The sequence below is a fragment of the Sprattus sprattus genome (genome assembly GCF_963457725.1).
Source record: "Sprattus sprattus genome assembly, chromosome: 21".
Lineage (NCBI taxonomy): Eukaryota > Metazoa > Chordata > Actinopteri > Clupeiformes > Clupeidae > Sprattus > Sprattus sprattus.
The window spans coordinates 8,930,621-8,942,836 of record NC_137919.1 but is presented as its reverse complement, the minus strand read 5'-3'; the positions used below and the strand labels follow the sequence as shown (position 1 = coordinate 8,942,836).

The 12,216-nt window shown below is 45.1% G+C and overlaps 1 protein-coding gene across 1 annotated transcript in view; it reads right to left on the bottom strand.

The window, feature by feature from the left end:
• Window positions 1–10,330: 10,330 nt before the first annotated feature.
• Window positions 10,331–12,216, bottom strand: part of zdhhc21 (zDHHC palmitoyltransferase 21) — a gene marked incomplete at its 3' end in the record, with an annotated part of 27,416 nt that continues 25,530 nt past the window's right edge. Inside the window, exons 6-7 of the mRNA XM_080859917.1 lie at window positions 10,701–10,744; window positions 10,331–10,466 (exon numbers count right to left, since the gene is read on the bottom strand). Of these exons, the coding sequence (XP_080716043.1) occupies window positions 10,331–10,466; window positions 10,701–10,744 (180 nt within the window). The remainder of the gene's footprint in view (window positions 10,467–10,700; window positions 10,745–12,216) is intronic.

The following is a 12,216-nucleotide window of genomic DNA, read 5'->3' as shown; positions in this document are numbered from 1 at the left end:
TAAAGCGGAGCGAGAAATGAAAAGGCAGTAACACAGGTCTGTTGCTAAAGTTAGGAACTGGGAGGGGGCACGAAAGAAAAACATAGATAGATAGAGAAGGGGAAGGGATGTTGTGATAGAGGTTCAAGGCCGTGCCGTTTCCCTCTGGGCCTGTAGAGAAGAAGCAGGAGAAGGAGAGAGAGAGATAGAGAGAGACAAGGAGGGAGAGAGAGGGAAGAGAGGAGAGAGAGAGAGGGGTATTGAGAGAGAGAGGGGGGGAGAGAGACAAGGAGGGAGAGAGAGAGGAGTGTGGAAAAAAAGCACAGCACACATAAACCGTATAAATCACCAATTATTTAAAAAAAAAAAATGGAATTAAAAGCATTTCATATAGATATAATTTATAGCATGTACAGTCTATTCCCATAATACCAAGTAACAATAAAGCATTGAGTGAAACCAAGAACAATCGAAACAATAGAAGGCAGGACACCAAGAGTTAAGGCAGGACACCAAGAGTTAAAGATATTTCTTCTTCATACATACAAAACATACAAAATATCTACCGGTAAGATATGGCATTGGAAGGGAAATACAGCGTATTTACAACAACAACAAAAACATTAAAAAACAATCCCAGAGCGAAGAAGTTAAATGATTTAGTGTTCCACTTCACTAAAACACTTTAAATAGACTGTAGGTGAGAAGGACAGATAGGATCAATTATAGAACTCAACTGAACTGAACAAGACGAAAAACAAATAGCAAGTAGCAGGGTGTGAACTGTTTCTGCCAACCATCAGTGCCATTTCTGTTCCAACCAACCTGATACAACCCCAGAAGCCAATTACCTCATTTTACAAAAGCTCCTCTCCTCTCCAACCCTCCTCACCTCTCCTTTACCCTCCTTCTCTCCTTCTGCTCAGTTAAAACACGTCAATGAGGGAACAAGTGTGTAAAGCTGCTAACTCCTCACACATAGTAGTGTTAGTTATCCCATCATATTATCTTATCCTCACTCCTCATCAGCAAAAGCCATCACACAAAGGCCTGTTTGCCTAAAGAACAATCTAGAACAGTGGTCACCAACACGTCGATCGCCATTTCTTACAGACTTTGGAAGACAAACGTCAGAAAAGATCTCCACCTAAGGATGTGAACGCAAACACCAACGATTTCTCACAATTTCAGCCCTTCTCACTTAATGCCCCTTCTAAAACAACTTGCACACTGCCCCGACAAACGCCAACATTCTCCAACAAACGCCAACAAACACCAACAGTTAGGTCAGTTTGCGCCAGCAGTTGGTGTTTGTTGGTCATTGTCATGTACTGTCGGATGAGTTCGACATGTTCAGTCGGATCGGGTCAAGTTGCAGAATGCCTGCCCAATGTAGAGAGGTTCCAACTAACTCCAACATTCTGACAACTCGTTACCTGAAAACTAGGCTCAACTCGCGTGCATACCATCCTCGATCTTGATGTTGGTTATCGGCCATTTTGTAAAAAAAAAAAACGATATCCTAAGTCTATTTATAGATCAACGTTATGTATTAGCCTACCCAAATGAACAGGTTTGAGACAGATATATGTCTATTTTAACTTCTACGACTTGTTTTTAACACTGCAAAGTGTTTATAAATATTAATGTTTACGGTGAGTGACACACATTACATAAGTTAGTTTGCGCTTATGTTAGTTATCGGGTACTCCTACTTGCTTCCACTTACCACGTTGGTTTTCAAAATATTAATATGCACACAGCCTGCTTTTACAATTGTCGTATGAAAACGTTTTGGCACCCCTCTGAGGCTGCATGAAAATTGACTCTGTCTTCCCCAAAAAGTTAAGACTTCTAGTTAACACTGAGTACTGAGGTGTTTTCCAGACAAAGTTATTCAGTGTAGCAGTATTTTATTGTGTGAAATCAAATCAAATATGAAAAATAGGCTGTGCAAATATTTAGGAACCCAATTCATTTTTATGATTTGAATACCTGTCACTACTCAATACTGAATAATTGCAACATAAAATTAGTCTGATTACCTTATTAAGCCTTCAATTCCATAGAAAGGTGCATCCAATCATTAGAAAAACTATCTAAGGTAGCCAATTGCAAGATGTGCTTCTCCTTTATTCTCCTTTGAAGAGTGGCAACATGGGGGCCTCAAAACAACTGTGAAATGATCGGAAAACAAAGATTGTTTAACATCGTGGTTTACGAAAACTGATGTGACCAAGAACACACTAAATTACTTGATTTCAGTGCAACATAAAAAGGAAAATATTTGTAAACCGGCATTTTCACAGATGAAATCACCAAATCTAAGTACAGGAGCCGGCTTACTGATAGACATCTCAAAGACTGCCTCAGACTGGCTGTCTGTGCTTATGAGCCGAACTACAAGGCACTCACAGACAGTGTTCAGTCACAGTCATCACACTGACTTGAGTTACATGAGAAATTTGTGAGTGTTGTGTTGTAACTTCAGTTGATAAATAAAGCAGTTCTTATCCAGCCTGCTCATTGCAAATGTGTTTTTCTCTTGTTCATATTGTCGTATGAAAACAAATATTTTCCTTTTTATGTAGAACTGGAATTAAGTTATTTAGTGTGTTCTTGGTCACATTAATTTGAAAGCTGGACCAAATTGTTAAATTTCATTCAATTACAATTAGGCCAAATACAAAGTAAAGTTGTAAGTACAGTCTGGAGTCTGGACAGTCTTTTTCTCTCAACGCCTCAACAGGTAGATCTTGCCTGTCACCAAGGCAGAGGTCGGTGATCTTTGGCCAAAAAAGGTTGGTGACCACTGATCTAGAACCACACATGTGTGAAAAGCTGCTCCTCCCAACTCCCAATCTTTCTCCTACTAATGATTCTCACTCTACAATAGAGGCACCCTCCTAAAAGAGCCAGTTTTGGCCTCCAGAACATTCTAGAACAATCCTTTCCAGGGACATCTGCTTGCAGTTATGTGGATTGACCCCTAAGCTTCTAAGATCATCTTAACAAATAACCTCAGTGCTCTGTCAAGTGGAAGGATGACACCAAACGAGAGGTCGCTGAGGAATAAAAAAAAAAAACACAGAAGGGGGGGGGGGGGTCTCTGAGAAGGGAGAGAAACAGGGACGGAAGGAAAGAAAGATGAGATGAAATGAAATAGCAGTTAGGCACAGGTGTGCTGCTAAAGAGAGGGTTGGGAGAAGAGAGCAAGGTTAAAAACAGGTAAATAAAATGACATAGTTAAAAAAATTAAAGAGATAAAGAGGGGAAGCAATGTTGCGAAAGTAAAGCGGAGCGAGAAATGAAAAAGCAGTAACACAGGTCTGTTGCTAAAGTTAGGAACTGGGAGGGGGCACGAAAGAAAAACATAGATAGATAGAGAAGGGGAAGGGATGTTGTGATAGAGGTTCAAGGCCGTGCCGTTTCCCTCTGGGCCTGTAGAGAAGAAGCAGGAGAAGGAGAGAGAGAGAGGGGAGAGAGACAAGGAGGGAGAGAGAGGACAGAGAGAGAGAGGGGTATTGACAGAGAGAGAGAGGGAGAGAGAGAGGGGGAGAGAGGGGGGCTGGTGTGCTGCGGGGTCATGGCAGGAAGGACTGCCCAGGATTTATTTGTGTTCGCCTGTGCAAATAACCCTGCCTCCGTGACTGACAGCCCGCGGTCCTCAGCAGATGGGATGACTTCAGGACGCAGCGAGCCTCTTTATTAAAGAGAAACAAATGGATGGGATTGAGAAGGGGAGGCCATGCGTGGCCTTCCAGGATCTCCAGGCTTGTTTTCCAGGACAACCCCCCTCTGTGGAATTGTAATTACAGCGTCCATTCTGGAAGTTCCTTGGAGGACGAAGCATGTGCTGAGCTCAAGAATGTATGTAAATATGACCTCAACGACCCCAAATTAGACCCTGTTTCGAGGTCCATTACCACCCAGTTAAAAGTAAATGAAACATGTGAGTGATATCTTTATGATGTGGCAAGGAATTCACTTGGCAGAGGTGTCATGATACGGCGTGTGGGGACTCAGTTAGGTCCCTTAGGTTTAATCTGCAGAGGTCAGGCCACAATGAGCTGGTCAGTATGGATTATCCTTCCCAACAGGACAGACAGTGAGTCGGGTATTTCTTGTTTCGTCCTAAAAGGATTGATTTTCCAATACTGACCGGCTGACTATACATTATACCACTTATTAGGAATGATACGATAGATGGGAATAAGAAGAACAAATTCTGTTGCCAGTGGCAGCGATCATTCGTTTTTTACAGTGGCCAACATAACCTCTGAACATTGGGATAGGCCAATCAATTTCAAAGGACCTTTTTGCAACATTCTGAGAACCTGTGTAATAATTGAACATAATTGTTAGCACTGTACATTAGATTTATTTCATATACATGTTTGAATGCACAAAATAAACCTTAACCATTCAGTGGCCTAGGTGCAAGATATTATGACCCCCCCTAGTGAACGCTAGTTACTATCGTAGCGTTCCCTACATCCGCACCTCGTCTAATAAAACCTGCTTAACAAAGATGTTTGTTATAGATATAAATAGTGTTAATCAACCTTACATGTTTCAGAAGTGACGGGTGTGAACAAAATGTAGGTTACCTGTTGCATGGTTGCTGACACACCACTGAGGGCAGCGATGCTGGTCCCAGCTGAACTGCTGAAATGCTGCTAGCAGGGGGGGCGTCCGTGGTGGACTCCGTGGGCTGGCGACTAGTTGGCGGGCTAGTTAAACAGCCAAAATAATCTAATTTAGGCAGCTTTGCCACTTTCTCCTCCTGCTCTTTTCTCTCTTGCCTTTTTCTACTTTTACTCTCATGCTTAAAAGGCATTGTTACGAGTAAAGTTGTGCTGTGCTCAATAGACCAAGTTGACCTTCGAATTGGTTTAAACTATAGTGTATTGTTTCGTCACATGATCAAATACAGACTTGATATTAGACAACAACATACTGTCCATATTACCCAGCAATCATCATTGCTAATCACAAAAATACCAAAGAAAATAAGAACCTAATCATTTCATTGAATAGTTTTTTGAAAGTTTCTATAGTGTACGTAGAATAAGCATACTATTTTCCCCAAAAGATAATAAAAATCATGACGGAGATAAGTTTGCCTTTTCCAGAGCATATATAGCATTACACACTGATATCAGTTTATTAACAGTGTCTTTGAACAACAAGCATATCTGAGAGGCCGGGGGGGGGGGGGGGGGGGGGGGCGTCAAGAGAGAGACGTACACCCCACCTGCTGCACCTCCTATAGTTACGCCCCATTAGCAGAAAAGTGTGAAAAAGAAGGCACAGAACACATAAACTGTATAAATCACCATTTATTTTAAAAAATAATAATGGAATAAATAGCATTTCATATAGAATTTATAGCATGTACAGTCTATTCCCATAATACCAAGTAACAATAAAGCATTGAGTGAAACCAAGAACAATCGAAACAATAGAAGGCAGGACACCAAGAGTTAAAGATATTTCTTCTTCATACAGGAATCCTGAATAATATACATTATATATATGTACACAGATGTATCCTCGCATAGTGTTCAAAGTGATATAAGTGGTGACTTATTTGTGTAACCTATCGTTTTGGTAAGATATGGCAATGGAAGGGAAATACAGCGTGGTATACAGTATATATATAAAAAACATTAAAAAACAATCCCAGAGTGCAGCTGTGTCAGGAATGACTCAGTCAAGGCCATCCCTGAGTCAGTCACTTCTTGGGATAGTCCTAGTCTGGTCTTCTACCTGTCTGACTATATTTCATAGGGATAGTCCTAGTCTGGTCTTCTTCCTGTCTGACTGAATTTCATAGGGATAGTCCTAGTCTAGTCTTCTACACGTCTGACTGTATTTCATTGACTTTCACCATTTACTACCACTGATGATATAACTCTGAATTCATACTGAAGCACGTACGTATAACTAAGGGATACTAACAGAACTTTGCCCTGATATTAGCCTTCATGCAGATTACAGTCAAACCCAGCCATAGCTAAGGGAGAACAGTGGCGGTGCTAGCCTGTTAGCATTCTAACACTAGCCGTTATTGCTTTACAGTGGATAGACATGAACCGGCGCAGTCTTGTGTAGCATCTGGTGAACAAAGGGCATGATGCAGTCGTCTTAACGCTTAAGGTGTGAGCTAAGGTGAACAGCTAAATGGAGATCTGACCTGACAATCTTCTTAAGTGATATACAAGTCATGTAAGCATGTTAAAAGCAAGAGCCCTTGCACCTGTGTGTGCGTACTTGGCTGTGAACAGAGTTCCATGTGACTGTATCATGGCGTCTGAGCTCTATACGTTTTACTATGCCCTAATGATCCACAGGTGCGTCAGAGCTCTATACGTTTTTCTATGCCCCTAGGATCCACAGGTGCGTCTGAGCTCTATACGTTTTACTATGCCCTTATGATCCACAGGTGCGTCTGAGCTCTATACGTTTTACTATGCCATTAGGATCCACAGGTGCGTCTGAGCTCTACAAGTTTTACTATGCCCTTATGATCCACAGGTGCGTCTGAGCTCTATACGTTTTACTATGCCCTAATGATCCACAGGTGCGTCAGAGCTCTATACGTTTTTCTATGCCCTTAGGATCCACAGGTGCGTCTGAGCTCTATACGTTTTACTATGCCCTTATGATCCACAGGTGCGTCTGAGCTCTATACGTTTTACTATGCCATTAGGATCCACAGGTGCGTCTGAGCTCTACAAGTTTTACTATGCCCTTATGATCCACAGGTGCGTCTGAGCTCTATACGTTTTACTATGCCATTAGGATCCACAGGTGCGTCTGAGCTCTATACGTTTTACTATGCCCTTAGTATCCACAGATGCGTCTGTGCTCTACAAGTTTTACTATGCCCTTATGAACCACAGGTGCGTCAGAGCTCTATACGTTTTTCTATGCCCTTAGGATCCACAGGTGCGTCTGAGCTCTATACGTTTTACTATGCCCTTATGATCCACAGGTGCGTCTGAGCTCTATACGTTTTACTATGCCATTAGGATCCACAGGTGCGTCTGAGCTCTACAAGTTTTACTATGCCCTTATGATCCACAGGTGCGTCTGAGCTCTATACGTTTTACTATGCCATTAGGATCCACAGGTGCGTCTGAGCTCTATACGTTTTACTATGCCCTTAGTATCCACAGATGCGTCTGTGCTCTACAAGTTTTACTATGCCCTTATGAACCACAGGTGCGTCTGAGCTCTATACGTTTTACTATGCCCTTATGATCCACAGGTGCGTCTGAGTTCTATACGTTTTACTATGCCCTTAGGATCCACAGGTGCGTCTGTGCTCTACAAGTTTTACTATGCCCTTATGAACCACAGGTGCGTCTGAGCTCTATACGTTTTACTATGCCCTTATGATCCACAGGTGCGTCTGAGTTCTATACGTTTTACTATGCCATTAGTATCCACAGGTGCAGCCTGGGGGGAAAAAAACATGCCTAGCCTAGCAGCTAACGCGACACCAGGGAGATTAGCATCCGTCGATAGGTTACCAGCAACACAAGACAGTGTGGAGTCTTATGTAAAAAGGAAGACTCTAAAACAGATATGGACACACAGATCAACCATGAATCATCTATTTTAGAGCCCCCCCCCCCGGAACAGAAGTAACATATGTGGTGAACCATAGAATAAGCAGCTGATTTTGAGCAGAAATGGTAAATTAGATTCGGTGAATTACAAAAAAAAAAGCATCAAACATAAACCAATAAAGGATCATTTGCAAGATATTCCAGTGCACATAGACACGTCTCCTTGGCAACACCTGGAAGGCAACCCAGCAGGCATAAGGAAGTAAAAAGCCATTCCTGGATTATTGTTGTCACCTTGTTCACAATTTACATGCCCAGTGTGTGTGTGTGTGTGTGTGTGTGTGTGTGTGTGTGTGTGTGTGTGTGTGTGTGTGAGACTGTAAATAGAACATCTTCACTGTCAAGCTAGTGGAGTTGTTAAGTTAACTTCTGTATTGGACAGAACACACTCAATGCCCCCCCCCCCCCCCCCCCCCTCACTGATTATTTATACTCTTGTGGAGGCACTTAATGCTCTAAGAGGTGTCCTGGGGCAGGGGTGAGGGGCAGTGGGGTGGGACATCAGGGGAAGGTCAATAAGATGGGGCAGTACAGTGGAGTGAAAAAACAAAGTGGGGCAGTACAGCGAGGTGGAAGAATGGGACCGTAGAATGGGGCGGTAGAGAGGGTGATAGGCTGGGGCAGTAGGATGGGGTATGTGAGCGGGTTGATAGGGTGAGGCAGTGGAATGGAGTGATAGAAAGGGGAAAAAGGATGGACTATGGGCTAGGTTGGGCAGTGGAGTGTGGTGTCTACCTAAGGATTCTGCAGTGTTTTTGAAGCAGTAGTCATTGTAGCCGGCCATCACTATAGACATCTCCTCGGCCTGGACTACCAAGGCAAGCCAGTGTTGTGTAGAGTTTGTAAATAGTGCATCTTTAAAATCTCTATTTGACATTTGGTAATTAATAAGCATGGCAGCAGCAGCAGCATGGGCCTATAGAGATGGATATGGTACTGCCCCATCAGTAGGCAGGAGTGGGGCAGTTTCCAGCTCTCCGTTAAGCCTTCACTGTATCAGTTCAGGCCTTTCATTCAACTCGCCTTCCCTTCAGAGGATCCAGTGAGTAAGTTTGAGAGCCACCAGCCAGGTTCACACACAGCGCAGTCACAACAGAAGTATTTAAAAGACAAATCAAATCATCAAACCATCATCGAGACATCAGTGAACAGTGGAGTGCATGTACAGAGAGGATTCTTAAAAGGCACGTAAAAAATCACATCAAATAGACCAGTGTGGTCAAATGAAAGACAAAGGCATAAAAGAGAAAGAGTAAGGAGTAGGAGCATCAGTAGGAGCTAGTCCTGAGAGAAACGTGAAGCACTATGCCAGCGAGCCGCTCGTTCTGGGCCAGGCGTGGCTCTGATCTGGCCCAGCGCTGGCTACAGGCCGGGGCGCAGTATGTGGCAGAGTTAGCACTGAGGTCAAAGCGGCGTTTTTGGCAGGACCGTGTTTGCAATGTGTGTGTGTGTGTGTGTGTGTAAGTGTGTACGTGTGTAAGTGTGTGTGAGAGGCTGTATGAAAATTTGGCTGTGTGCTCGGTGGTATTTTTGGCTTTGTACAAGGGGGTGTGTATGAATCAGGCTAGTTTAGACTCTCCCCAGCTTCTGTGTGTGTGTGTGTGTGTGTGTGTCTGTTTTTACAGAGTGCCTGTGTGAGTATGTGTGTGTGTTTATATACGGAAAGGGGTGTTCTAATTCAGGCCTTTTTGGACATATTCCATTGTGTGTGTTTATAGTGTGAGTGTAAGTCTGTGTGTGTGTGTGTGTGTGTGTGTGTGCAGCAGGGTTCTGACTCTGGGGTTGATTTGGACCCGCTCCCTGTCTGTCCTGCCGTTGCCAGGGGTCACAGACCCTGCTCCAGTCGTCAATCCTGGTGCTGTCGGGCCAGACAACAACAGACAACAGCCACACACCCACACACACTCTCACACACACACACACACATACACACACACACACACACACACACAACCCTCCCCACCACACACACAATCTCTCTCAGGCACACACACACACACACACACACACAGTTTGACCCAGCTTGCCCCGTCCGCTTGCCAGAACCACCAGAGTAGGTCACATGACACAGGGGTAAGGGCCTGCCAAGCGCCCAACAAATGAGGGTTACCCAGGAAACAGTGCTGTCCCGCTTCCAGCGGGTCGCCGTGGCACCCCGCTGACTGAGAGTGTGTGTGTGTGTGTTTGTGTAAAACCACAGCTCAGAGCCAGGGCACGAAGACACACAAAAGGCCATCTCTAGAAACCCTGGGGCTTCACCCTGTGTCCCCTTGCATGTGTTTGTGTGTGTGTGTGTGTGTGTGTGTGTGTGTGTGTGTGTGTGTGTTTGTGTGCGTGCGTGCACATGTGTGTATCCGTATTCCAGCAAGGGGTTTGGACGGTTACGCGGTGCAACGCTGCCAACAGTCCTTCAAAAGTCCATTGCGGTGTCCAACCTGGCCCTGCCACCAACTAACCTCCAGAACGGCAAAGCACAGCCCGGAGACGGCACCACCTCGGAGGACTCTACCCAGGGAAGCAGGTTTCTTGGGGCTGGGAGTTTGGGGGAGAGGAAGAGGGCTGTAGACAGGGTAAAACACGGAGAAGCTCAGGGAGAGAGGGAAAGAAGGGAGAGAGGGAAGCGAGGGATAGAGCGGAGTGACTTGAGAGAGGAAGGTTTTGGCCGTAGTTCAGCGCTGTGTCGTGGCAGCGGGCAGGGAGGTAAAGGGGGCTCACACAAGGGCGCGGGGGTGGAAGGTGGCGCCCCCTAGAGGCTGTCGACTCCTGAAAGGGAGAAACCACAGGAGCTTCCAGCGCGTGCCAAACACCTCAGCCAGGGTCTGCTGCCATGGACGCCTGCTAGGGACACTGAGAGAGAGAGAGACAGAGAGAGAAAGAGGGGGAGAGAGGGAGAGAGAGAGGGAGAGGGAGGGAGAGAGAGAATGAAAAGACAGGGATGAGAAAGAAGAAGAAGTGGAGAATGAAGGGACACAAAGATGAAAGAGAAGACACGGAGAATAAATGAGACGGCTCCCAATAGAGGGACGTACTGAGTGAAAAGACAACGGCGGGAAAAAAAAAGCACAAAGAAATTCTACTTACACTTCGTTCTTGAAGTAGGCCATTTTCTCTATGGTAGTAGTGTCCTGCGAAACGCCAGAGCAAAGAGACCACAATGAGACCGCGACACAACAGTCAGATCACATGTATGTATCGAACAATATTTGCGCTAGAAAGTTTTAAGTTGTGCTTAAAGTCAAAAGTCGTGTGAGTAATGAAGAATATAAATGCATAAGAGAGACATAATAGAAATAATAAAGACATTGAAAGGAGTCATGAAGTTCTTGGAAAACAGTGTCCTTAATTTTTTTTCTTGAAGTTTTTATTTATCCGTATAGATTATTTCGATTATTATTCTTAACAAATATAGACCAAGTTATTTCCGTTGCTAAGCAACCTAAACTGATGCTACCTATCTGTTTCTCTCCAATTTCTCTGGTTTTATTGTGGCGTTGCGTTCCATTCCAAAAGACCATTGTTGAGCCCTACTCCAACCTGAGTCCGTTTGGGTGGTGTCCCCGGTCCAGCCCCAGAGATGGACACAAATATAAGGCTGAGGTGTCCCCCAAACACTGGGGTTTCAGCCTACAGTGGACATGAGCCAGTAGTCTACATCTGAACATCTCTTCATGACTGACCACGTTTTACACCCCCACATGCTCAAACTAACACACATATATTCATGCATACAAACACACACACACACACACATTAAAAAACACACACACAGAGAGGCTTAAAACACACTCACACGGGACCTGTGCCAGTCGTGATGCCCTGCAGCGTGTTCGCCAACACATCCCTGGATGTTGCAACCCCCCCCCACCACCCCTGAGCCGTGGTTCCCACGCTGAGAACGCAGGCTGGGCATCATGAGCGTGTGTGTGTGTGTGTGTGTGTGTATAGAGAGGAGGATGATGGGTTGAAAAGGGGAGCAGGATGGCGCGACAATGGAGGACAGTGCAGCTGACACCAGTGCGAATCCCTCCGAGCCTTCACCTTGCCAAGTTGGCACAGGGCAAGGGGCAGCTGCCCCGCGTACAATGGAGACGTGCGGAGGGGGGGTAAATCCCCTCCCCCCCAATATGAGTGTGAGTGAGTGTGTGTGGGGGGGACGGGAGGAGGAGGAAGAAGAGGAGAAGAAGAGAAGGAGAGATGCGGGCGTATGCTAATGAGGTGGGATTAACCACACTTCACTGAAAGGCTCTTGCTGATGGGGGCGGGGGAGGGGGGGTGACGGAGAGGTTTCCGTGAGAAAGTGTGTGTATGTACGTATGTGTGTGGCGTCTGTCTGTGTGTGTGTGTGTGTGTGCGTGTGTGTGTGTGTGTGTGTGTGTGTGTGTGTGTGTGTGTCAGAATGTGAGGATGACTGTGACAGTGTGTGTGAGTGTGATTTGAGACAGGATATGTGTGAAAGACGTGTGGGTGTATGACAGAAGGATGGTGCTGAGGAAGGAGTGCCTTAGGGCCACACTATGGCATCATATGTGTGAGTGTGTGTGTGTGTGTGTGTGTGTGTGTGTGTGTGTGTGTGTGTGTGTGTGAGTCTGTGTGTGTG